The 27891-nt window shown below is 43.1% G+C and overlaps 1 protein-coding gene across 6 annotated transcripts in view; it reads left to right on the top strand.

Annotated features, from left to right (window-relative positions):
* LOC125454104 (receptor tyrosine-protein kinase erbB-4-like) overlaps positions 1-27891 on the top strand; it is an 873837-nt gene that overhangs the window by 623591 nt on the left and 222355 nt on the right. For all 6 annotated transcript variants that reach the window (XM_048534471.2, XM_048534470.2, XM_048534469.2 and 3 more), the window contains exons 14-16: positions 5244-5337; positions 10652-10806; positions 21003-21047. In XM_048534471.2, the coding sequence (XP_048390428.1) occupies positions 5244-5337; positions 10652-10806; positions 21003-21047 (294 nt within the window). The remainder of the gene's footprint in view (positions 1-5243; positions 5338-10651; positions 10807-21002; positions 21048-27891) is intronic.

Raw genomic sequence — 27891 nt, 5'->3', positions numbered from 1 at the left:
TGTCCACTCCACACTCCCCTCCAGCCCCACCACACCTGGCAATTTTCCCTGCAACCGCAGGAAGTGCTACATCTGCCCCCATACCTCCTTCCTCACCCCCACCCCAGGCTCAAGAAGACTTTCCACATCAAGCAGATGCTCACCTGTACGTCTGCTAATGTGGTATACTGCATCCGCTGTTCCCGTTGTGGCCTCCTCTACATCAGGGAAACCAAGTGGAGGCTCGGGGTCCGCTTTGCAGAACACCTACGCTTGGTTTGCAATAAATAACCGCCCCTCCCAGACGCGAATCATTTCAATTTCCCTTCCTGTTTCTCAGATGACATGTCCGTCCTGGGCCTCCTGCAGTGCCAAAATGATGCCACCCGAAGGTTGCAGGAACAGCAACTCATTTTCTGCTTGGGAACCCTGCAGCCTCAGGGTATTAATGTAGACTTCACAAGCTTCAAAATCTCCCCTCCCCCTACCGCATCCCAAAACCAGCCCAGCTCATCCCAGCCACCCTAACCTGTTCTTCCTCTCACCTATTCCCTCCTCCCATCTCAAGCAGCACACCCATTTCCTACCTACTAGCCTCATCCCGCTCCCTTGACCTGTCCGTCCTCCCCGACTGACCTATCCCCTCCCTACCTCCCCACCTACCCTCTTACCCTTTACTGGCCCCATTTCCACCTCTTTGACTTGTCTGTCTACGCTTCGCCTATCTTCTCCTCTATCCATCTTCTATCCACCTCCCCCTCTCTCCCTATTTATTTCAGAACCCCCTTCCCCTCCCGCATTTCTGATGAAGGGTCTAGGCTCGAAACGTCAGCGTTCCTGCTCCTATGATGCTGCTTGCCCTGCTGTGTTCATCCAGCTCTACACCTTGTTATCTCGGATTCTCCAGCGTCCGGAAAATATTATCTCATTCCTAGTTCTGTTCTCTCTCCTCATAGCCCTATGCATTTTTACCTGTTTATTTATGTAAATATTGATATGATTTACTTTATGGAAGTTTAAATCTGCTCAACATTATTGCCCAAACTGGAGTAAAAGCTCCAGCTGAAGTTCTGTCAAGAGATGTTTCCTTGCTCTCAAACCTCATTGTTTAACTCATAAAGCCAGGAAATTAGTTTTCTTTCCTAACATGCTCCGCTAGTTGTGCTGACACATTCAAACATTCGTGCACAGGTGTCCCCAGCTTTCTGCTTCTTCACCCTCTTAAAAATTGAGTCAATTAGTTTATTATTCTTTATTTTTTGCGCTAGTACAAATAATGTAGGACTTCACAGTCCTCTGTGCTAATTTTCATTGTCTATGTGTCTGCTCATTTCACCAGTGTCTATGTCCTTCATTATTACCTTCATTGTGCACTACATTGACATTTCCATGTTATCTACAGACTTTAATTCTTTGCCCTGTATACACAAGAACAGGTCATTACTATACATTAGAAAGATCAGTGTTCCCAAATACTGACCCCTCGGGGTCACCATTGTATATTTGCTTCCAATCTGAAAATAATTATTCATCTCTATATCTTTATGCTTTTTTAGTCCAGCAGTTAGTTGACCAAACTTTCTTTAATTCCATGTGTATTAATCTCAGTAAGAAATCTGTCATGTGGAACTAAATCAAATGTATCCAAGCAAAAACAGAAATTGCTGGAAGACCTTAGCAGGTCTCACATTCACTCACGTAGAGTTCAACAGAACTGTTCTGAAGAAGTTCTGATGAAGGGTCAGTAGACCTTATCTCTTGTTTTCTCTCCACATATGCTGCCAGACCTGCTGAGTTCTTCCAACAATTTCTACTTTGGTTTCTGATTTCCAGTGTCCACAGTTCTTATGGAGCTTTATGTCTTGGAAATCTGTGTATGCTTACTACACTTAACCTTCCTTGTTATTTCAAGGACTTCAGTCACATTAATAAACTTGACTTCCATTTATTCATCCATATCTTTCCTAATGCAAATTAAATTTGTTAAGGTTTATTATTGCTAAAAGTTTCTTCATCTTCAACATTGGGTAGACTGAATTGTTATTGCTGGGTGTACTCCCTTCCCCTTTTATAATCATTTGTAATCCTCCAGTCCTCGAGCACCATCCCCATATTGCAAGCAGGATGCGGGAGGATTGTGGTCAGAGCTCCTGCTGTTTTGACCTTTGCTTCTCTCAGTTATATAGGATGTAAACTCATTGAGACTGGGTGGCTTTCCTGCTTTTGAGACTGCTAACCTTTTGTTTTCTGTATATCTATTTTTATCTGATTAACTTCACTATTCCCTCCTCTTTCATTGCCACTTTGACAGCAACCTCCTCCTCAAAGTTTTCATTTAGGATCTCAGCCATGACCTTTGTCTCTTCACGAATATCTCCTCTTTGATGCCTCTGGGCCACAACACTCATGTTTTATTATTTACAGATTTTGAAGCAGTTTTGACTTCTGTTTGATGTTAACTGCTAATCTGTAAATTCCCTTTGTCCCTGTTAATCCCACTTTTACACCTTCTAGGTACTTCTGTAGTTTCTGTAGTCAGCTTTGTTCTTTACTCGATTTCTCCTTTTCCTCATCTAATGTTTTCTCCCTGCCTCATTATAACCTCATTATTTTTATTCATCTAAGGAGCTTAGGCCTTAGATGCCCCTCCTTTTCCTGTTATGGAACATTGGAAATAGGAACAGGAGTAAGCCATTCAGTCCCTTGAACTACCTTAGCAGTCAAGATCATGGCTGATCATTTACTTCAGTGTAATGCCCATGTATCCTTCATATCTAGAAAACTATCAATCTCTAGGAAACTAACAATCTCTGACATGAAAACATTCAATGACTGAGCTTCCACAGCCATCTCTGGTGGAGAATTAAACATTTACTACACCCTGAGCAAAAAAAAATCTTTATCTCAGTCCTAATTAGCTTCCTCTTGATTTTGAGTCTGCGTCTCCTCATTCCACTTCCTTCAGCAATGGAAAGCCTCCTTTCTGCATCTACCCTGTCCAGTCCTTTAAGAATTTTGTACATTTCAACAGGGTCACAACTTTTCTAAACTCTCGGGATTGCAGGCCACGTCTCCTCAATCTTCCCTCAGAGAACAGTGCTGCCATCCGAGGATTTTGTTTGCTGAATCTCTCCAAGGCGTTTATTGTCCTTCCTTAGGGAGAGCACTAAACAGTGCACAAAACTCTTGATGTGTCTCATCAACATTCTATATAATTGAAGTAACAAATCTTTAGTCCTCTACTTAAATCTTATTGCGATAAAGGCCAGTGTATCTTTGGCCCTCCTTATTCATAATCAGAATGTGTGCATTTCCTCTTTGAAGACCTCAGTGCTGTTTTGATTCTCAAGTATGATATTTAGTCATTAAAATTACTGCTGTTCTCGAGAAATATTGTGTCAAAGATGCAAACCAAGGTAAAGGCAACAAAAGGTTTGGAGCTGGAGGAACACAGCAGGTCAGGCAGCAATCAGAAGAGCAGGAAAGCTGACATTTCTGGTCGGGACCCTTCTTCAGACCCAAAACGCCAGCTTTCCTGCTCCTCTGATGCTGCCTGGCCCACTGTGTTCCTCCAGCTCCATACCTTGTTATCTCTGACTCCAACATTGCCTTCGAACTGCCAATGTAAACTCCCTTGACTGCAGTTCTCTCATAAGTCACTGGAGTATGTTTTGTAGGACTTGAGGTGGGACCTTAGGGAACAGAGCACAACTGATGAATTGTTATCTTTTAAAACTGTAACTTGTTAGCATTAAAAATGACTCAGTGGCAGTTTTTTGTGTATTGAAACTGAATTTCTTGAAACATTTTGCATGTGCCCAAAATGGATAAGAAGATCTCGTAGATTTTCATTTAAGAAGATTAAAAAAGGTCTCTTAAAATAGTGAGCCCCTTTACCTTTCTCTTCTTGTTCATATACCTTTACAGGTCCCAACTTGTCAACTGAGCATTCAGCACCAGCTCCCAGTCCTCATGCCCCTGTTTGGGATATGTTTTTCCACACCTTTGTGATGTCCTGAGGGTTATTTCTGACCAGGCTCTACAGGAATCATAAAGGATGAATGAAAGCCATTCGGCCTGCTGTGTCTCTGCTGGCTCCTTGAGCGAGCTTTTAATAATTTCCACTGACATAGTCTTTCCCCACAGTCCTGCAAACGTTTCATTTCTGACTATCTAGTTTCCTACTGAATACGCTTGCATCACCTTTTCAACTAGTGCCTGCCTTTTCATAACATCTCACCGTGTTAAGAAAATGAATCATAGAAAGCGTACAGTGTAGAAGCAAGCCATTCGGCCCATCAAGTTCACAGCAACCCTCCAAAGAGCATCTCACCCAGACCCACCCCACCAATGTATCCCTGCATTTTCCGTGGCTAATCCACCTTGCCTGTACATCCCTGGACACTCTGGACAGTTCAGCGCGGCCAATCCACCTAACCTGCATTTCTTTGGACTGCAGGAGGAAACTGGAGTAGCTGGAGGAAACCCTTGCAGACGTGGGGAGAATTTGCAAACTCCACACAGACAGGTGCCCAAGGGTGGAATCTAACCCAGCTAACCACTGAGCCACTGTGCCAATCAAAATGGCCCTCACCTGGCCTGTAACTCTTTTGCCAATGCCTTTAAGTCTGTCGATGAACAGCATTTGTGGAGAGAAATTGAGTTTCATTGACCTGAAACATTAGGCTAGTTCTCTCCATAGGTACTACCTGATCTGCTGAGCTTTTCCAGCCTGTTTGTTTTTAATTCAGGTATCTAGTGCCCACTGTACTTTGCATTTGATAGTAAACCTTTGTCCTCTGGCCACCAACCCTTCTGCCACCAGTAACCACTTTGCTTTATTTGCTCTGTTCAAATCCCACATGATTGTAAACACTTTTAGTGAGTTTCCCCTGAATCTCACTGCTCTGAAGAAAACAACTCCAGTTGTCTAGTGTTGCATTGCCGACTCAGTTTGTCATCTTTGACAACACTCTGGTAAATGCCTCTGCAAACTGCTTTTCTGTTAGGTGATTACAAATTGAAAATTGACTATTTCCATCAAGTGAGGTTGAAAGCTGCTCGTCCATGTTGAAACTCTGCTGTTATGCTGTTGATCGGCTGTTAATATTCATGCACACGTTTGCAAAAGTTGCTCCTGGCTGAAGGCCATCAAGCTTATGCTTTAATGCAATTAACCATAGAAGTTGTTAGAACAAAAATGTGACATGTAAAACCTTCCTTCTAAAATTCACTTTATAACAAGGAGCTTAAATTTTATTCAGGGATTTTCGAGAATTCGCAAATGGTACTGTCTGCATGGAATGTGATGAGCAGTGTGAGAAAATGGATGAAGATGTGTTAACGTGTCATGGAACGGTAAGGAGTCACTTTCACAGCCCAATGACCTCCAACTGTGGGTGGTTATCTGTATAGATATACTGGGTGTAATGCAAAATGTCCTTACTTTGTGTCCACAATTGTAAAAGCTCTCAGCCTACATTTTGCAATTCTTTTGGCATATTTGGATTGTTACGTTGAATTACTTGCTGAATTGTTGTGGTTGTTTTCCAAGCAATGTACTTCTGCAGTATGTCTAAATATGGACAAGGACCCAATGAAGGCCCTAATGAGTCAAATGCAATTGAAAGAGGTCAGAGGTAGCAGTAGAATTATGTAAAAGTTACAAACACAGAAACACTCCAACAAGTCTGTTTCCAAGGGCTGAAGTCTTCATCCTAAATGCCCATCCAGTCCCCCAGTCCTTTAACATCTTTTTGTTTGACCAGCTATCTAAACCATTTCTGCCTTAACCATTTGCTCTGAATTGTAAAATGCCAGAGTGTCCCCTTTACCGTGCTACCAGATGAATGATTCAAAATGTTAACTGATCTTTAGGTGAAGAAATACTTTGGTACATCTGTCCTAAACTGACTTTTTATCAACTTGAGCTTATACCCTCCTCTTGAATTTCCTTGGCAGATTCCTCTAAAGTCTTGGTCCACACAGTTTTACTGTCTTGTCTTATAAATCACGATGCATTTGGAAGGGATCAGCCTCATTCCCTATCACTGTAATGTCTTCTGAGTCCAAAAATTCTGTGTGCTAAATTATTCCTTTGTTCTTTTGGTATTCAAACATAGTCCAGGTTTCTCTAGCTTCGTTTTTCCCTCCAGCGTCCCAAAGGGAACAAATCTTACACCATAAGATATCTGCCGAGTATTGGGTATTCCACCTTACATTCATTCACGCCCATCGCAGGGTCTGGGAATAATGAGTCACATTGAAAATATAATTCTGTCATTTCACTGAAGGTTCCTTTAACATTCTTGCAAAAGGTCTTGATGTTAATAAGCAACACAACATACTGTTTTCATTTAACAGCTATATGACCTCCAGCAATATTTTCTGGAGGAGCTGATGTATCTGCAAAGTAAAACTGAAATAGTTTGAAAGCCTCTTAATATGAATGCTGCCAGCTATAAGCATTATGTTCTGTAGATTTAATGAAGTAAGATGTATTGAACATGAGAGCAATGGGCTAGTCACCAAGCAAAGATCCTGCCTCTCACAGATAATTGCCCGTTTACTAGGTCCTACTGTCTATGATCAGTGCAAATAAGGCAGGCTTTCTGATAAATGATAATGGGAGAGACAAGGGTAAGTTGAGTGAGTCCATCCCTGGAAGGTTCAGATATTCACAGAGCATGTGAAATGGCCAATGGAATGCCATTTTCGAGAATGGAAGGTAAGTTCACATCAATTAAAAATTGCAAGGTGATTATCCTTTGACTCTACTATATTAAACATAAAAAAAACACAATTGAAAGTCTGACAACAGTGCTGTTATTTGTCTCCTTTGAAGGCTATACAGCGCGAATGGAGGATTGCATTGTATCCTTCATTGCCCTTAGCATATTACATGTTGTAATTTTCTAGACTGCTATTTTCGCAGATCATGAGCAGCAAAAAACTTGTTGATCTCACCCATACAGCCTAAAAATTAATGAGGCCTACACACCACTGAACGTGCACAGCAGGTTTATGCTTCATAAGCTGGTGGCATTGCTTTAAGTGGACACAATCAAGACCTAAATCTCGTTAATGTTTGATTGGATCTCTCCCACATATACGTGGGTAAGTCAAATTAGCCATGTGCATGTTTACTGGTGTGCCTCTTTTTGCCTGGTCCCTCTGCTGATAGACTGGGAATGCTGAAGGAACACAGAGTGCACAAAACAAGAAGGCATTTAAAAGTAGAATTTCTCAAGATTTATTGTGCTGTGGGTTAGTAGCTTCCCATTAATTTTCAGTGGGATAAAACAAAACAGCAGATAATCAATTTTAAACAGGGATGCAAAGGGTTCTCTGAACAGTCACGGTTCTGGGCGTGCAAAGCAACAAAAATTGTGTAGAAAATAAATTCTCAGTTTGAAATAAGAGATCGGCGAGGAGAGACATTTTGGACCTCTCAATATAGTACGTCCTCAACCATCCCATCTAATAAAATCAAAGTTCCTTTGAAAGCTGGTGTTAATAATCATTTTGTTTTGTGAGACATTAGGAATAGTTTGCTCTCACAAAGCCGAGGATCATTTTATCTAGCGGCTGGGGTCATTTATGCAGGGGTCACAACTTTGTGATTCCATACCTTCCCTTTCTGTTGCTGCTTGAGTGGAAGCTACAGAAATTTATCAATGATTTCAATTCTGAAGAAAATTATCCAATTTACAGCACACCCATTTGTTTGTCACCTTCCCCTGAGTGTTTAAGTGCTAATGCCAGTGTCACTGGGGTGAAACCTCTGCTTGGTTATTGATTCTGTTTCTCTCAGCCACCAAGGTCAAAACAGCAGTGCACGAGGCTAAAATGTCATGACTGTTTTTGCACTGCAGCAAGTGTTGTTGCAATGCGACAGCATTTATTGTGAAATGCTTAACTTTGAAACCGAATTGTTATCATTAAAGATGGCTTCTGATATAACAAATGCTGTTCTAATGTAATTCTGATGGGGTAAATAATGTCTGATTATGCCCCTCGGATGGGGAGAAGAGAAACTCTATTGACACATTAACCCATTAAATGGAGAAAAGGCTATCATGGTTAACATTTCAGACAGTGATTGGTCAAATAGGAATATCAATTGATTTGCTTTGTTAAAACCAAATTCCTACAGTCACCACAATTCACAATTGTTTAATCGTCTAAAAGACATTCTTTGAGTTTCTTATGAGGGAACCACAGTTTGTGTCAAAATCGTTCAGCTGTACATTTTTTTTCCTCCCATTCTTAAATCACCTTGGGATGTTTGACCACTGGAAAGTGTTATATAAATGCAAATTATTGTTTAGCTATTATTCTCATTAACTAGGAATGCACCAAACACTTCAGCTGCTTCATGGTCCCCAGTAGAACTGGTGCTGCAATACAAGGAGGGGGGGATTCTTCCACAAGAGTGCTATCGACCAATGATTAGGGTGATTCTGGGGCCCAGTGCTGCTGGGAACCTGTGTAAATCTTGGACTATGTATAGGAAGCTTGCAATTTTTTTCCTTTGCTGAGTGGGAAGGGTTGGGGCACACATGGAAATCCTCATGGTGCATTTCTCTTCCATGTCTAGCTTGTCTTGGATCCAGCAGTGACTTTCTCTCGGTGACATTCTAGCACTCGATGAAACATTATATCCTGCAGTTTAACGTAAGGCTACTCCCGAAAATGCACCAATTAAACTTTTAGGGGGACTATTGTCACATTGGTGGTGGCCCTCCCTTTCATTTCAAAAAAGTAGAAACCTCTTGGTTTGCTCATCTTTGGAGGGCACTATCTCTTGCTGTCATGTGGTTCCCTGAATTGCTGATTAGTTTTACATATTTCAGCATTTGAAAATGATTTGTCATGGAAAGTGCATCATGACGTGTCCCCCTTCCTGTTCTCACCCGGTGCCCATCAAAATTACCTCTAATTCGAGGACACGGTTAACAATGATGGCGAATCGGTACTGCCACTGATGAGGTATCCTGCCTGTCCTCTGCCACAGATCCCTGTAGCTAGTTGCCACAACTCGAAAACATTTGCATTCAAATAGTTACCTCAGCCACCTCAAGATATCCCAAGGCAGTTTACAGGATTTGTGGTCCACAGTAATGTCAAACAGCCAAATTACTCACATGCAAGGCCAATTGTACCAGAATTGAACAGAGCTGGTTGAGTGGTATAGTTTGGGCCGGACATGACTGAGAAGACTATTGTCCCCAGACCTTTTATATCCAATTGAGAGGGCAAACTGTTGTTACTGTTTAACCAAAAGATTGCAACCAAAAGATGGTACCTCTGTCAGGGCAGTACACTGTGCACTGGTATGTCCCACTGTATTGCATATTTGAGCCTTTGAAGTGGGATTTGGACCCATAGCACACTGACTGTGGCTCGAGAGAGATACACACTGTACCACATCGCAATGTGCAACTTTCTTTAGGGTCTAAAATTAAAAGACTTGATTTTTCTTGTGTTTTTTTTTCTCTTAAACACAAAGTTCTTCCACAGTTGGTGGACTCAAAAAGAAAAAAAAACACAAGGAGAGCTTTGCTGCCTCCTGGTTCCATCCCTGATGTGGGGGGATAATCAACCCTGCAGGAATACCCTGGATTCTCCTGGACGTCGAGGTTAATTTCCAAGCTACTGCTGCTGGTGACACCTGGTAGAAAAACCACAGGGGCATTAAAAATAATTATTACCCTACAACATGTATCATTGACATAAGCATTGGGTGAAGAATTACAAAGAAAGGCTGATTGACTGGGTTGAGCAGTTAGAGGTGAGAGGTGATTATGATAAAACCTACAAGAGTATGCCCAATTGGAGCAGAAACTTGGCTCCCTTTCAAGTAATCCCCTTGCTTGTAAGAGAGTGTCAGGATTCAAGAGCACAAAGTATTAGCTTAAAACAAAAAATAGGGGTTTTGTGCATGTCTCACGTAGAGTCATAAACCCACATAGTCATAGTCATGGAGTTATAGAGATGTACAGCATGGAAACAGATCTTTCAGTCCAACTCATCTATGCCGAACTGAAACCCTAAATTAGTCTAGTCCTATTTGCTAGCATCTGTGCCATGTCCCTCTAAACACTTCCTAGTCATGTACCCATCCAGATGCCTTTTAAATGTTGTTAATCTAAATAGCAGAGGCAGTTGGCTGTGCAGGCTATTGCTGGGTCAGACAGCTGTGCAGGTTTAGCGCTCTGTTTGATTTACTTCCCATGTGCTCACTGCCTTTGTCTCTCTTTCTCCTTTTTAAAGTGCCTTTGTTTTGATGTTTTTTCCCCCAAAGTTGCAAAATAATACTAAAACAATGATTACTGCTGTGCTCTGAGAACTCGAGGAAATCAGCTCCAACATTGAAAATACCTCAAAAAAGGAGCAACTCTTTCTGCCACAATTTTTTTTCCCCTGTCTCCATCTTGGATTATTCAGAATCCTTATGTTGAAACAGTTTTTGTTGTGAGTCTTCTAACCATTTGCTAGTTATACAGCTCAAGACAAGGGCTCTTTCTGTCCTTGGCGATAGTGATAAAATGTAGGGAACGTGTGTAAACCATCATCTGGTAGTTTGTTCGCTTTTTACAAGTGATGATCATCCATTTTCTGTCAGTTCAGGCAAGAAGTGTAAGCTGTTTGTTTGCTTGTGGCTTGCCAGGGCCCTGACCATTGCACCAAGTGCTCCCACTTCAAGGATGGGCCCAACTGTGTGGAGAAGTGCCCCGATGGACTTCATGGCGCCAAGGGTTTCATCTTCAAGTATGCTGACTCCAACCATGAGTGCCATCCTTGCCATGCCAACTGCACCCAGGGGTAAGTGTCATGGGGGGCGCAGAACTGTCACCACCCTGTGTGACTCTCTCAAACGTGCTGGACAATACATGGAAAGAAGAGTCTGCACAGGGGGAGGAAACATGAAATGAGGTTTGAAATCTCCATGCTTTTTGAGGGTATGTTGGGCAGGTACCTGAAAGAGGATGAAAATTTGCCAATAAGGTTAGACGAAGAAGGAGTTAGAACTCGACACGTCTCTTTGGCTGAATTCCCTTCTTGTAATTTCAAAACATTTCTATCTTCCTGCTGCTGGAGAAGCCTGTTTCAGTGGTCGGTTAGCTCTTCCCCCTTTTGACAGCTACAGTTGAGATGTTTGCATCTTGATGAGTAATTATAGAACATTCAAAAGAGCCTTTTCTACATTGGGAAATCCACTCTGTTTATGTTTTCTTTGAAACGGAAATAACACACAAGGCTTCGGTATCAAGTAGGGATCCTGGAGCAGCTGCCCCGTACGCTATGAATCTATTTAAATCAATAAATAATTAAATGTGTTGCTTAACGTTATGGTTAATGTCAAGCATTGGAAAATAGTTCTTTCTCTTGGTGAATCTAATTACAATAGAGGCATGAGGGAAATGACAGAAAATGTCATTGTGCCAGAGGGATCAAAACAGATTTAAGCTTTCTCTCACTGTTGTGAGCCAAGATTGGGACCAATAAACTATTTTCCTTTTATTAAATGATAATGGAAGTAAAGTATCACCTTTGGTGATGACTGAAATTTAAATGAAGCTGATGCCAAGTAGTAGTGCTCTAGCATTTGAACTGGCCAGTTTTAGAACATAGAACATAGAACAGTACAGCACAGAACAGGCCCTTCAGCCCACAATGTTGTGCCGACCACTGATCCTCATGTATGCACCCTCAAATTTCTGTGACCATATACATGTCCAGCAGTCTCTTAAATGACCCCAATGACCTTGCTTCCACAACTGCTGCTGGCAACGCATTCCATGCTCTCACAACTCTCTGCGTAAAGAACCTGCCTCTGACATCCCCTCTATACTTTCCACCAACCAGCTTAAAACTATGACCCCTCGTGCTAGCCATTTCTGCCCTGGGAAATAGCCTCTGGCTATCAACTCTATCTATGCCTCTCATTATCTTGTATACCTCAATTAGGTCCCCTCTCCTCCTCCTTTTCTCCAATGAAAAGAGACCGAGCTCAGTCAACCTCACTTCATAAGATAAGCCCTCCAGTCCAGGCAGCATCCTGGTAAACCTCCTCTGAACCCTCTCCAAAGCATCCACATCTTTCCTATAATAGGGCGCCCAGAACTGGACGCAGTATTCCAAGTGCGGTCTAACCAAAGTTTTATAGAGCTGCAACAAGATCTCACGACTCTTAGACTCAATCCCCCTGTTAATGAAAGCCAAAACACCATATGCTTTCTTAACAACCCTGTCCACTTGGGTGGCCATTTTAAGGGATCTATGTATCTGCACACCAAGATCCCTCTGTTCCTCCACGCTGCCAAGAATCCTATCCTTAATCCTGTACTCAGCTTTCAAATTCGACCTTCCAAAATGCATCACCTCGCATTTATCCAGGTTGAACTCCATCTGCCACCTCTCAGCCCATCTCTGCATCCTGTCAATGTCCCGCTGCAGCCGACAACAGCCCTCTACACTGTCAACGACACCTCCGACCTTTGTGTCGTCTGCAAACTTGCTGACCCATCCTTCAATTCCCTCGTCCAAGTCATTAATAAAATAATCAGCTCCAATGATTGATTAGATATTTTCTGGTAGAGTGTGCTTGATGTTTTAGCCTTTTTTGTGCGGTTTCAGTCCAATGTTCCCATGTGATGCACTCCAGTGAGTGAAAAGAGCAGGTAACAGTGCATAGCGTTTTGTTCTCATTTGGATGTGCTGCAGGAAAGGGCAGTGGAAGCAGTTTCAATAGTCACAGTCTGAAGGGAATTGGGAGATATCAGGGAAAGCAATTGTTGTCATGAACTGTAGGAGAGAATGGAGAGGAGTACAGGAAAAGGCGCTCTCAGAAATCCAGGGAAAGGATGAGGAAAAGGAATCCTTCACAATCTGAAAGATTCCAAAAGGATGATATCTGAAACTGGGAGGGATTCACAGGCCTAGCTTCAGGTGCTGAAATGTCTGGATTCAGTTCCTGTATGTCGGACTCTCAAACTGGCACCAGCACCTCCTGGAACAGGGCATGAGGGAAAAATACCAAGTTGAAACTGTTGCTCCTGGCAGCTGCCCGGTGAAACTGGACTGGCAGATGTCAGGTTAGGATGAGATTGGCTGACACTGTCTCTCACGTGGCGAAATAGCCATCTCTCCAAGAAGGACAGACGCCTCAGGTAAAGTCCAGGAAGGTAATCGAAGCAAAAGGCAGGACAACAGAGAGAGAAAAAAAATGACCACATCAGAGCAGGAATAAAGCCCCAATTGGAAGTGTCATAATTGTAGCCCAAACAGTGTATAATGTCTTTGATGAATTTTGACCACTCAGTCATCACTTAAGCATGGTAAACAAGCAGACATGACCCTTGTTCTTAATGTGCTGCTTGGAACGAAACGTATGCGGGACGAAAATGTTAAGAGCTGGATTACCTGTTACTCGGTTTACAAGTCTCCTCTTCAGTGGATGAGTGAGAGAGGTCTGTGCAGGCCCAGGGACAGAGCGGCTAGTGCAGACTCAGGGACACAGGGGTCTGTGTAGGCCCAGAGAGAGAGATGGGTCTGTGCAGGCCCAGGAAGAGGGGAATATGTGCAGGCTCAGGAACAGAGAGGGGACTGTGAAGGCCCAGGGAGAGAGGTGTTTGTGCAGGCTCAGGGAGAGAGATGGGTGTCCGTGCAGGCCCAGGGGTAGAGAGGCTTTTTGAGGCCTTTCCTTGAGATGATGGTGAAATTAGAGTTGCTGTTGACCTGATATTAAAACTCTCAGTAGCATCATCAGGGTATTAATTCTGTGCGAAGTGAGCTCACCCTGTGAGAAAATGGTGCCGGCTTTTGTCATTCCTGTTATGAGTTCTAGGTTTTACCATATCCGCCATCTGGAGGCCCCAAGAATGATGGTCACCTCAGAAAAGTCTTCCCACTCACCTCTGAAAAACCTTCCCTCTCGTTGCTGGCTCTTCCATCCCACCTCAGAGACCATTTTCTTCCCTCAGAGGCTTCCTGCCCGACCTCAGGACTGCCTCTTCTTCACCTTAAACTGTTCTCCACCCTCACTTACAAATCAGGGTCTGGAATAGGCCATTCAGTCTGTTGAACCTGCTCCTACATTCCATAAGATCATGGCTGATCGGACTGCTCCATATTTCTGCCTTCCTTGGTAATCTCACACTGTCTTGCGTATCAAGAATTTATCTGTGCCTGCTTGGAGTATATTTAGAAACTCTGCTTCCATGGTCTTTTGAGTAGGAGAGTTCCAAAGATATGGAATCCTCCTTCTGTCTTACGTGGGTGACCCCTTAACCTCAGTTCTAGATAGTCCTACAAGAGGAAACATACCTTCCACATCAATCTGGTGAAGACCCCCTCAGGAAATTGAATATTTTAATCACCCTCATTTCATTCTTCTGAACTCTGGTGGATACATGTCTGGCCTTCCTGCCCCTTCCGTATAAGACAGCTTGCTTGCTTCAGTCTCAATATCCAAGTGGTTTTTGTTCACTTCACTCCAGACACAGAATGGAGCAAGTTACTGTCATACACTCCTTTTAAGATTAACCTCCATGTTGTATCATTAAAGAGGACAGAAGATCGGTTCCTGCACCTGTAAAGTACAGCTCAAGCATAGATTACTGCTGCAATCAGAATGATCAGGATGTTTCAAGGATTCTGGAGATTGATAATATCCAATCCAGTCTGTTCTTTAGACACCATCAACATGTTTGAGCTGTTTGGCCATTATGTTGCAGTGCATTGAGTTCTGTGCCATTCATTTGAGACAGGCAACATGGAGATCAAATGATGAGGTGGCCAAGCCCTTCTGAAAAAATAGAGCCATCAAGACCACTGGGGAAGTAGCTGAGGCAATTTTCCATTGAGTGCCATGACCAAATCACTGCTTTAAGCTGCAAATCACTTCAGGAAGATAATCTGTTTGAAATCACATTCTCCAAAACTTTGCGGTTCCTTGGATGCTGACTGAATCATACAGTATGATGGGTGCATGCTTCATTCTAATTAATGACGAATAGGATAAATACAGGACAATGTTCAATCCATCTTCTTTGCACATGTGCCAACCTGTTCATTATCACTGTGATGTGTTACAAAACTGTATACTTGGTTACTAATTAGCATTCCGGTGCAGCCCTTGTGAACGGAGCTAATTATCTGATGGCCCCGAGGGTGGAGTACATTACAAAGATTCTGCGCCTCATTAGCCATGAGATTGGCTGGTCAAGTCTGTTCTTTAGGCACCTCCCACCATCACCATTTCAGCAACGCATGGTCTCACTGTTGCAATGCCTCAAGTGCCAGGCCATTCATTTGTGACAACGGTCAATATTGTAATCATTGGGCTTTCCCTCAAGGTATCTGTTGAGGGAATGTGGACATTCTTTGTTAGATCTGTGAACCCTGACTTAACGTTGTATAAACTCCAATCAAGTTGAAAGCATCAAATAGAATTCCTTTAAGATTTGTGCCCAAGCTCTCTGATTGCATGGGAAATTCAGTCCTTTGGATGTACACCATTCAAGACTGCATAGCACGCATTGAGGTTGTCATGTTCTGAACAATCAATAACATGTTGCTGTACAGTTCACATGTCAGGCTCTTCATCAGAACTTAGTGACTCAGATTAAGGACTACACTCAGATATCAGTCTTCATCAAGCTGCTGAACTTGGGAAGCCTTGTCACTGAGTGAGCAAAAGAGAGAAGATCACGACTGAAAGCAGTCACTTCCACTTGGCCCTCTTTAGTTAGGTGCTATATATGAAACTGCAGTGTTTCCTCCTCGGCCTCACTGCTTGCTACTTTGGATGTTGTTGATTGTGTCACAGAGTTGGAATCACTCCCTGTCTGGCTCACAGTTCTTCCATTTCAACAAGAGGAGAGAACAAAATGGTCCACAAATTGAACTGCTCTCAATGCATGAGACTCAGTTTGAGAGTATGTCTGTAAACCCATCATTGACTAGATCAGTATTTCAATGACAAGCCACTTCACAATGAGCCATGAACTAATGACAAAGCCTCCAACTTCACTAGTCTAAATCATCTCCAATAGTCTAAATTTCAGCGTGATTTTCTTGAAAGGGGTCAGTGGTTTAAATCGGTTAGAACCAGGTTGTTAAGGCTGGCAGCAACTACTTTGCTCATCAATGTGGAAGAGGTTTGGAGAGACGTTGAACCCATCAGGAACCGAATACAATTTCATGCATCAAACACTCCTGAGTGATGAATCTTTAAAGACAATTGCCGTGCCATTTTCCTGTTTCCATTCCTAATAATAACAACCTCATTCCCCACTGAAACAGTGTGTTCTATTCCTGGATCTCCTACACATGTGCCGAACTGGGTAACATTATTTTACCACTCGAGGTATTGTCCAGTAATAGGATAATTTAAATGTTGACTTGTCTACTTGTGACATGTGCCCAAATGCCCAATGATGTTGGCTCTGCTCAGTAGAATTTTTAATGTGTGATGTATAATTATCATTTAACATCTTGCCAATTTCTCTAGCTCTAGGACATTTAATCATCACTGACAGCCCCCGATACTTGAAGTAAGCGTTTCCTTCCACCAAAGTGACTTCCTCCCTCTGCTTCCTGTACCGAGTCAAACTCTGTCTGCAATCCTGCTTTGTACTTCAGGACTTCTGTTGTGCTAAACTGCTGCCTAAATGTTCCCAGCACGATTTCATCTCATTATGGTAGTTCACAGATGACAGTCTGGGTTATGGACTCTGATGCTTTACTGCTGTGCAGGTGTTAAAATGCACCGTTCACCCTAGGAAATAATAAAAATGAGGGTTGATGGCGGGTTGGGGTTAAGTAGCCTGCTCATAACTTCTGAAAAGCTAAAGCAATGTTCTGTTCACTCCACAAAAATTTACACTCATTTCTAAAATTATAGAACTGAAACATTCTCTGAAATCCTTTACAGAACCTGTAGAGGCAGAGCATTTGTATGCCCAACACTGTTCTTTTTATAAACTCTGCAAGCATTCAACAGGACTTGCAATTGGGCTCTGATTAAAACTTAAAATGTAATTTTTGAAAAGCCAGACAGAGGAATTATGCTTCTTTACATAAACCAGCTGCAGTTCAACAGCCTAAAAGTCAGACCCGTAAACAGAAGTGTGAAAGTTTAACTATCTCCCCATTAATTGCTACCACCATCGAACATTTACGGAGAATGTCATCCTCCAGCATCTGCTTCTCGTGCCTTAAATGCACTTCTGTATGAGCGACCTGGGGATCACTGCGGATACTGTAGGAGAATGCCTGACAGTTTCCATAACCAGCAAAGTAGAAACTCATCTTCAGACACTTATCATATCCCCCATGTGTCATCTCATTGGTAGAATATCAAGTAAGGGAGCAGAAGGCACTTTCCTACTTTTTATTAAAATGGTTGTCACCAGCTTGTTGCCTTGTGTTTCTTTTTGTATTCTGTTTTGCCCGCAAACCAAAGATGTTTCTTTCAACTCAGATTTCATCCAGTGTACAAAAGCTGTGACAGTCCTCAGTGGATGGAATAGCAACATTAATTTTTGTAATTAAAGCAGAAGTCATGAGCGATGGAAAGGGTAATAAAGGGAATCACCACTATAACTCTGTTTAGTATAAATAACACATTCTGCAGTACAAACTGAGGCAGAAACATATCTCAAGGTCTAAATATTAGTAAAGGCCTCAGTTAATGAGGTCAGCTGAACCCTTCTGTGTCTTTATCACAAACTGCACTGCACTGATTCTACCCAGTGACTTAGACTCACATCGTGCTTTATCCAGTCTTGCTTGGCTGCTGTGGATTTTGGTACCTAACTGTTTGCACTGCTCTCCAGTTCCTTCATCACTCTCCTGTCTCTCCATTTCAGTTACAAAAATAGAAATTGCTGGAAAAACTCAGCAGGTCTGGCAACATCTGTGAAGAGAAATCAGAGTTAATGTTTTTAAAGTGACCCTCTTGTTCTGAGAGTCACTTGACCTGAATTGTTAACTCTGATTTCCCTCCACAGATGTTGCCAGACTCACTGAGCTTTTCCTGAAATTTCTCTTTGTGCCTCTGATTTACAGCATCTGCAGTTCTTTTAGGTTGTTTTTACCATGTTTCAGTTGCCCTTTCCCTCTACCTTATCACATAAGAATAGGGACATGAAACTTTACAGTAGCATTAGGTCTTTAAGCCCTTTGAGATTGCTCTGTCATAATTCTGCCTATACCTCTTTGCTTCAGTCCTGACATGTTGTGCTCCTTCACCCTAACTAAGTGTAATTTCCATTGCCTGTCTGACAAAGCCAACAGCATGTGCACCAAATGATCATGTTTAAATACACCAGGACAAACAAGCTTGCATAATTTCTCTGCTAAATTCAGTGAACCTCAAACATGTTCCGCCTCAGTACATGAGACCAGAACACACAGACTCCCAGCCTTTATTTATTGACCAGCTCAAAGCTTTGTGGTGCTATCACACTCAGTTGGCAGTTCACAACTTAAACAACCAACCAGAGGAGGAGACTTTATGGGGAGGTCTTCCTCAATCCTAGCACTCAGCATGTGTACCAATGGCAAGGCTGAATCATTTGCATTGACCTTCAGCTTGAAGTGTCGAGTGGATGAACTTGTTCCCTCGGTTCTCAGCATTATGGGTGCCTAATCTTCAGACAATTCAATTCACTTCATGTCATAGGAAGAAACAGCTGGATGAACTGACAGTTTAAAAGGCCCATGGGCTACTGCAACATTCTGCCTGTAGTGCTGAAGATATGTCCCTCGAGACAGTATTCCAGGAGCTGCAACACAGCATCACCCAGAACTGTGGAAGACTGCCCAGGTGTGTAATGAACACGCAATACTGGAAACAAGCTGGGTAATCATGACTGTATCAACAGATTCTCTCTCATCAGCAGTGATAGAAAGTATCTTTGATAGTGCTATCAAGGGGCAGCTAATTAGCCTGAAAGCAGCATTTTGCTAAGTGTGATAGTTAGGAAGATGGAACTCAGGAGATCGAGGAAAAGTCTTTGCTGGATGGAACCTGTAACCTGTACATAAAAGGATAGCCGTGTTTATTGAAGGTCAGTCATCTCATCTCTGAGACATTTCTACAGGAGTTGCTCAGGGTGGCGTCCTAGACCCAGCTATCTTCAGCTGCTTCATTAATGACCTTCCCTCCGTCAAAAGATCAGAAATGAGGATATTCGTAGGTGATTATACGATGTTCAGCACCATTCGCGACACTTTAGATACTGAAGCAGTCAATGCAATAAGACTCGGATAACATTCCAATGTGGGCCGATAAGTAGCAAGTAACATGTGCCATGTTAGTGCCAGAAAATGTCGTAAGACAGAATCTATCCATCTCTCATTGACAATCACTTGAATCAGAATTGACAACAACCTTGGAGTAGCCATTGACCAGAAACTGAACTGCACCAGCCATATAAATGGAGTGATAACAATAGCAGGTCGTAGGCTGAGTGTCTTGCAGTAACTGGCCCATCTGCTAACTCCTCAAAGTCTGCCCGCCACGTACAAACCACAAGTCAGGAGTGTGAAGGAAGACTCATCAATTCCCTGGACATTCACAGCTCTGACAACGCTCATAGCTTGACACCATCCAAATGATGGAGTCTACTTGATTGGCACCACATTTAATATTCACTCCCTGCAAGACCAATGCACTGTGGCAGCTAGATGAACTTCAGCAAATCAACAAAGTTGTTTTGACAGAACCTTTCAAACCTGTGACCTCTGTGATTTAGAAGGATAAGGATATCAGACATATTGGAACACTTCCACCTGAAAATTCTATTTCAAGCCATGTGCCATCCCGAATTGGAAATATATCGCTGTTTGTTAACTATCACTGGGTCAAAATCCTGAAACTCCCTCCCTAACAATATTGATGGTGTACCAGCACCAAAGGGACTGCAATGGTTCAAGAACGCAGCTCACGAGCAGCACCTTCTCCAGGGTGATTAGGAACGAGCAACAAATGCCAGCTCAACCAATGAAATGCACATCCTGTGATGGAATGACAAAGAAACGATCAGGAACAAAGCACTGCCAGCCTTGCTGTGTGGACTAAAAGCCAGACACTCCATGTCTTAAAGCTGTGTGCAATAACTGAAAGGCTTCCATTCTGACTGCCCAGGGATTGTGTTGCATTCAGAGCCACCTAGTGGAGCAAAAATCAGATACAGGTTAATGAGTTAAGACATGAAGATATCCTACAGTTTATTAAATATTAATATAAGTGACAGGCTGCGTTGTTACTGACAGCAGTGCATTAAAGGGGTTACCACAATGTCATAAAGTTAGAGAGGCAACCTCTGGCAATTTACTGACTTGCCAATTCTGAGGGGTCTCTGTTTTTTTATGAATATACAACCTGACTACATCTGGAACTCTCTGGGAGGGCAAATCCTTTAGTTTTGCCAGTAATGTCCTTCAGGGTAAATGTGCTTTAGAGGTGTGTTATCAGTGCCTGTGTCTTTATTTAGTTTGGTTTTGTTTTCAGACGCATTCAAGAAGGTAGAGAGCTCCCTGCAGTTGTTATTACAAGCCAACCTCGGTTACGTTTGAGTAAAAGACAAATTCCCAGAGACTGGTTTATAACATGGGTGCTGGTTACCATTCAAATCACAAGTGGCATCCATTCTTCCTAATCATCAGTTCATTCCATACAGATCACATTATCATTGTCCCTGCTTTAGTATGCTGCCAACAAAAAAAAGGCTTTTTGTTAAGTCTGTCATTTTCATTGGACCCATAAGATTGAGGGGCTGGAGGGAGGAAGCGGTGGTGGTGGGTTGGGGGCAGTTGGAGGCGTGGCAGTCTGGGGGTGTTCCCAGTGCTCTGGCAGATTCCATGTGGTCCAAGGCTGTAATTTAACTATTGTGACTGTGTTACTGTAACATTGTGAAGGTTGTAATTACTCTGTTAACATGACGGTTTTTTTGTTCCTCCCCCCCACCCTGCTCTGAATAACGGACTTCAACCTTGCTGTGCTGCAGGTGCACAGGCCCTCGTATTAAGGACTGCATCGAGATGATGGATAGGTACCTATTGTGCGCTGTCTGCGGCATGCTGTGCTGTGCGAATGTTTGCTGAAAGGGGGATGGTATTGTGTTGTAATTGAACCCAGGTGTACAGGCCTTACTCTCCATGACAGTGCTGCTGGATAGCTCATTCCACCTTTCCACGACATGCTAGGTAACATCCACCATATTTTCATTTCATACCCTCCCCAGCCCCTTGTTTTGTGTCTCATAGGATTATTAAATGAAGTGATGAATAAATAATGAAAATTAAAGCCTTTCAGCAACGATTCCTTTTAAATCATCAAATTAACCTACTAATCACTCTGTCATAGGAATGAGATTTTGATGAGGTGTAATCAATGGGATGGACGAGGTCTCTGCCTGTTTGCGCTATTTTTACTCCATGAGCATTTCTTTATCAGTCTGGATTGCTGCATTAATAGAACCTGAAGTGTATCACCAATTGCTTAGGGTTAACTGCTCAGGCTTGGCTTCTTGGCCTCAAATCTGAGACTTGCTTGCACATGTCTGGTTAAATGAAAACAGGGGATCTGATATTTGCGGGGTGACATTTCTGCTGGGGAGACTGAGCTAGCTCCTTGGCAATCACAGTTTGCTTTAATTACCTCTGCTGCACTCCAGTAGCTCACCTAGCTATTGACCTTTCCCTCTCACCGTCCCATGCAAATTCCACGATTGAGTTAACACTTGTGTTATTCCAAAGGAATTAAAGCATCTGAGACAGATTCAAGACTATCTTCATATGTACTGGGTCAACAGTCCTGCGGTGATAAGCAGAGAGCAGATATGAGTGATTGCTCTGCATGCTCGCAGTTATGATGAAGAAAGGATTTTTCTGACACTGATGCAATTCTGACAAAGACAATAGATTCTAAAGCAGTTTTACAGCTTTCCTGGTGCTGAATGCAATCGGAAAGGAATTAGATCCCAAACACTCTCTTGTACCTCTGTCTCGGAACTTCCTTCACTGATGCTGAGGAGATCTTTGTGAGCAATATTTAAAACGTTTGCACCATATTTTGCACATCTGATTCCTGTACCCCATCCAACTTGATCTATCATATGGCCCAGAACCCATCAGCTCATACATCACAGTCAGTTCTGATAGATTTACAGTTATATGATGCTTTTTCAACCGTGTTAAGACAGTAGGAACATCCAACAAATTAACCTTAATAGTTAAACATAATTGTTAAAACTGACAATGAGTTACAAGGAAACAGTTCATTTTTTGGGCTTCTCTTGCTTGAATTTTATTCTTCTATTTGAAACATTTTTAAATGCTCTGATTATTACCTCACAGTTCCCTGCTAACCTTCTATAATTCTAATTGCTTCTTATTTTACCTGGTATGTGTATACATAGAAGATCCTTTTTCAATCCTCACTTCCCTGTCTTTCCCATTCACATCAATGAAAATTCGCAGTTTTGAAGTTTTGCCTTTGGTTGACGTTGAGAAGTCTTGATCTAAGCAAGCAAAGAGAGAAATTGTCCACCAGCAGGGGCGTCGCTAACCAGAGGACAGGCAAATTTTAAGAGTCGGGCTGTTGAGAGCACACAGTCAGTAAGCTTCACCTGATCAGGAAGGAAAGATCTCATCTAGAATGAGACATGCCCCGAGTGAGTGTATATACTTCAAAGAATTTGCAGGCAATGTACAAATTCAGTGCAGAGGGGAAGGGGTGCTTTTTGCTTGCTTTCTTTGGCTTATAGTTCATAAGTATGTTTTTTAAAGGGATAAATTGAAACCCAGGATCCAGGGCCCAGCACAAAAGAGTGAGATCATAGATAAAGTGTCAGTTCATTGGTTGGTGATAACTACTAATTTGACTACCATAGGTTACCTTCAGATTGAAGTTAAATAGGGAAAATACATACAGGTTACAAATTAAAAGACCAGTATAATTTTTAAAAAAAATCAAATTAAGAACTGAACAATTAAAACAAGAGATGCTAGACTAGGCAATAGATAGTAACTGCATGATGCAGAAGCTGGTAGATTCCATTGTGGTTCATGTTAACCACATGTGTAGCAAATGATGGAACTCTGGCTCAGAATTGATTAGCTAAAGTCTGAGTTTCAAACATTGCAATACCTTGTGTGTGGAGGGTACCTGGACGCTGTGTTTCAGGAGGCAGGCACACCCTTAGATTAACTATCTCAAATTCAGTCAGTGGTCAGGGACAGGAAGGTGCGATTATGAGCGAGGCACGTAGACAAATCGAAGAGGTAGTGCTGAAGGAGCCTCAGCCCTCGAGGTTGTCGAACAGATTTAAGACTTTGTGTGTGATTAATAGTGAGGGCTGAAGGGAGGATGAGCAAACTGACCACTGCACCGTGGTACAGGGCACCATTCAAGAGAGAGGAGGGAAGAGAAATCTAGTTATTCAGGGATAGAATAGTCAGGGGAATAAATACAGTTGTCAGTGGCCAGGATCGAGAGTCTCAAAGGCTATATTGCCTGCCTGGTGTCCAGGTTCAGTGTATCTCATTTGGGCTGCAGAGGAATTTGGAGTGGGAAGGGAAAGATACAGTTGTCATGGTCCACTTAGGGACCAATAATATGGGTAGAAAATGGCTCTACTGAGGGAATCTGAGCAGCTACGGACGAAATTTAAAAGCAGAACCAAAAATTGAATAATATCTGGATTACTCCCTGAGCCATGACCAGATTGGCACAAAACCAATTAGATTGAAGATGTAAACACATGGCTCAAAGATTGATGTGGGAGAAATGGGTTTGAATTCATGGGACATTAGCACCAGTACTGGGGAATGTGGGAGCTGTTCTGATGGGCTGGGCTCCACCTGAATCATGCTGGGACTAGACTCCTGGTGAATCTTATAACCAGGGGGAATAGGGCCTTAAACAAAATAGTAGAGGGTGGGTTCGGAAAATGGAAAATAGAACATAGAACATAGAAAAGTATAGCACAGTACAGGCCCTTCAGCCCACAATGTTTTGCCATGGAATAATCCTAATCCAAAAATAAAATAACCGAACCTACATTCCCCTCAATTCATTGCTGTCCATGTGCATGTCCAGCAGTTGCTTAAATGTCACTAATGACGCCGTTTCCACGACTACCACTGGTAAACTATTCCATGTGCTCACAACTCTCTGAGTGAAGAACCTCCCTCTGATGTCTCCTCTATACCTTCCTCCTAACCCCTTAAAACTATGACCCTTCGTGGCAGTCAATCCTGCCCTGGGGAAAAGTCTCTGGCTATCGACTCTATCCATGCCTCTCATTACCTTGTACACCTCGATCAGGTCACCTCTCTTCCTCCTTCTCTCCAGAGAGAAAAGTCCGAGCTCAGTCAACCTCTCCTCGTAAGACAAGCCCTCCAGTCAGGCAGCATCCTGGTAAACCTCCTTTGCACCCTCTCCAAAGCCTCCACATCTTTCCTATAGTAGGGCGACCAGAACTGGACACAATATTCCACGTGCGGTCTCACAGGGTTTTGTAGAGCTGCAGCATAACCTTGCGGCTGTTAAACTCGATCCCCCTGTTAATGAAAGCCAAAACACCGTATGCTTTCTTAACAACCTTATCCACTTGGGTGGCAACTTTGAGGGAGCTGTGCACTTGAACACCAAGATCCGCTGTTCCTCCGCACTGCCGAGAATCCTGCCTTTAATCCTATATTCAGCATTTACGTTCGACTTTCCAAAATGCATCACCTCGCATTTATCCAGGTTGAACTCCATCTGCCATTTCTCAGCCCAACTCTGCATTCTGTCAATGTCTCACTGAAGCCTGCAATAGCCCTCGATACTATCAACAGCACCTCCAACCTTTGTGTCATCAGCAAACATACTAACCCACCCCTCAACCTCCTCATCCAAGTCATTTATAAAAACTACAAAGAGCAGAGGCCCAGGAACAGAGCCCTGCGGGACACCACTCAGCACTGACCTCCAGGCAGAATACTTACCATCTACAACCATTCTCTGCCCCCGTCAGACAACCAATTCTGAATCCAGACAGCCAAATCACCCTGTATCCCATACCTCCTGACTTTATGAATGAGCCTGCCTTGGGGAACCTTATCAAATGCCTTGCTGAAGTCCATGTTCACCACATCCACTGCTCGACCCTCATCAACCTGTCTCGTGACTTCCTCAAAGAACTCAATAAGATTTGTAAGGCATGACCTGCCCCTCACAAAGCCATGCTGACTCCCTTTAATCACGCTATGCTTTTCCAAATAGTCATAAATCCTATCCCTCAGAATTCTTTCCAAAACCAATGATGGAAACAATTAAAGGGTGGTGGCGAAGAGCTCAGCAGAGGTTATTAAAGTTTTCAGAACAAATCGTAGGACAAAGTATGTGAAAAGGGTCAAGAATTTAATTTCAGGCACAGCAGGTAAGGGGACAATTGTAAGAAGGGGACAGTCAATGCAGGACTGGAAGTGTTGTACTTAAGTGCACCGAGTATATGAAACAAGGTAAAGGAGCATGTAGTGCAGATTGAAATTGGTAGGTACACAGCGATGTGGCTGCTTGAGGAATCAAGGCTATGAACTAAATATCCAAGAATATATATGTTCTGGTTAAAGGACAGGCAAATGAGCAGGGGAACAGGATTGCCTTGTTCATAAAAAAAAGAAGTTAAATTGCTAGCAAGAAGTCAGATGGCGCAGAATCTATGTGCGTAGAGTTGAGGAACCACAAAGGGAAGAAGAGTCTGATGGGAGTTGTGTACAGGCCTCCTGGCAGTAGTCAGGATGTAGGGAAGGAGATCAATCATGAGATAGAAAAACTGTGAAAGAAAGACACTGTTACAATAATCATAGGGGACTTTAATATGCAAGTAGACTCGAAAAATCAAGTTGGTAGCCAGATCACTGTAAAAAAATTCATGGAGTGTCTACAAGATGGCCTTTTGGAGCAACCTGTGGTAGATCCAACTAGAGAACAGGCAATTCTGAATTTGGTGATGTGTAATGTGGCTGACTTAGTTCGGGACTTCAAGGAGAAGGAATCCCTGAGTGACTGCGACCATAAGATGATCAAATTCATTCTGTCCTTTGAGAGGTAGATGCTGGAATCAGATGTAATGGTATTACAATTGAATTAAGGTAACTGCAAAGATATGAGAGAGAGGTTTGAATGAACTGGAGGAACACAGCAGGCCAGGCTGCATCAGTGGAGCAGGAATGTTGACATTTCAGGTTGGGACCCTTCTTCAGAAATAGAGATGGGGAAGGGAGGTCAGAAATAAATAGAGAGAGGAGTGGTGAGGCTGGGGACGGTAGGTGGGATGGTGATAGGTGAGTGCCAGTCGGCCGTGGTGGGGATTAGTCCGTGACGTAGGGGGGCACATAGGTGAGCTGAGAGAGAAGATGGACAAGTTGTGTCAGGCCAAGGAGGCAGGGTTGAGAGGGAGGGCTGGTCAAGCGATAAGTCCGATGATGGGTGAATTTTGAAACTAGTTAAATCCAAGCTTAGGCCATTGGGCTGCAGGCTCCCAATGTAGAATATGAGGTGTTGCTCCTCCAGTTTCCGGGTGGCGTTGTTGTAACAGTGGAGGAGGCCCAGGATAGACGTGTCACCCAGAATGTGGAGAGGGAGTTAAAATGGTTCACGACCAGAAGGTGTTGACGTTTGTCGCAAACAGAGCGCAGATGCTCTACAGTCTCCGAGCCTCTGCTTGGTCTTACTGATGTAGAGGAGGACTCATCAGAAGTAGCAGATACAGTAGACCACGTTGACGGATATGCAGGTGAACCCCTGCCTGATGTGGAAGGTTTGTTACGTGCCTTGAATGGAGGTGAGGGAGGAGGTGTCGGGGCAGATGTTGCATTTCCTGTGGTTGCAGGGAAAGATGCCACGGGTGGTTGGGTTTTACCAGTTTCAAAATCTTCCTCGCACCTCTCCCATGACCAACCGGCCCACTCATCCCCACCTCCTTGATTTGACACAATCTGTCTATCTTCTCTCCCACCTATCCATCCACCCATCCCACTGACCAATCCCCATAACTGCCTACTTGCACTGAACTATCACCATCCCACTTACCTTGCCCAGATCCCACGCCCCTCTTTCTATTTATTTCAGAGCTCCCCTCCCCTGCCCCCATTTCTGAAGACGGGTCCTGACCTGAAATGTCAACTTTCCTGCTCCTCTGATGCTGCCTGGCCTGCTGTATTTATCCACAATGTGTTATCTCAGAATCCAGCAGCGGCAGTTCTTACTGTCTCTGTTGGAATGATCTGTTTTGTATTACAGAAGGCATATGACAAGGTGTCACAAAGGAGGCTGTTGAACACCATATGAGCCTATGGTGTTGCAGGCAGGAATGGCATGGAGAGAAAATTGGCTGACTGGCAGAAGGCTGAGTGTAGTGATAAAGAGGTCTTTTTCAGGATGGCAGCCGGTGACTAAATGGAGTTCCTTAGGGGTCAGAGTTGGAACCAAAACTATTTATGTTATATATTAATGATCTGGATGAAGGGACTGAAGGCATTGGTGCTAAATTTTAGTTGACACAAGAATAGGTGGAGGGACAGGTAGTGTTGAGGAAGTGATGAGGCTGCAAAAAGACTTGGACAGGCTAGGAATGAGGGCAAAAAAGTGGGAGATGAAATGTGATATGGGAAAGTGGGGAGTGGGGTTTAGTCGGAAGAATAGAGGAACACATTATTTTTCTGAAGAAGGAAAGACTTCGGAAATCTGAAGCACAAAGGGATTTGGGAGTCCTCGTTCAGGATTTTCTGAAAGTTAACATGCAGGTTCATTTGGCAGTTAGGGAGACAGGCAATGTTTGCATTTGTTTCAAGGGGAGTAGAATACTGGAGCAGAGATGTACTGTTGAGGTTGTATAAGGCTGT

The sequence above is a fragment of the Stegostoma tigrinum genome, chromosome 7 (assembly GCF_030684315.1).
Source record: "Stegostoma tigrinum isolate sSteTig4 chromosome 7, sSteTig4.hap1, whole genome shotgun sequence".
NCBI classification, from domain to species: Eukaryota; Metazoa; Chordata; class Chondrichthyes; order Orectolobiformes; family Stegostomatidae; genus Stegostoma; species Stegostoma tigrinum.
This window is presented reverse-complemented; position numbering and strand designations above follow the sequence as displayed.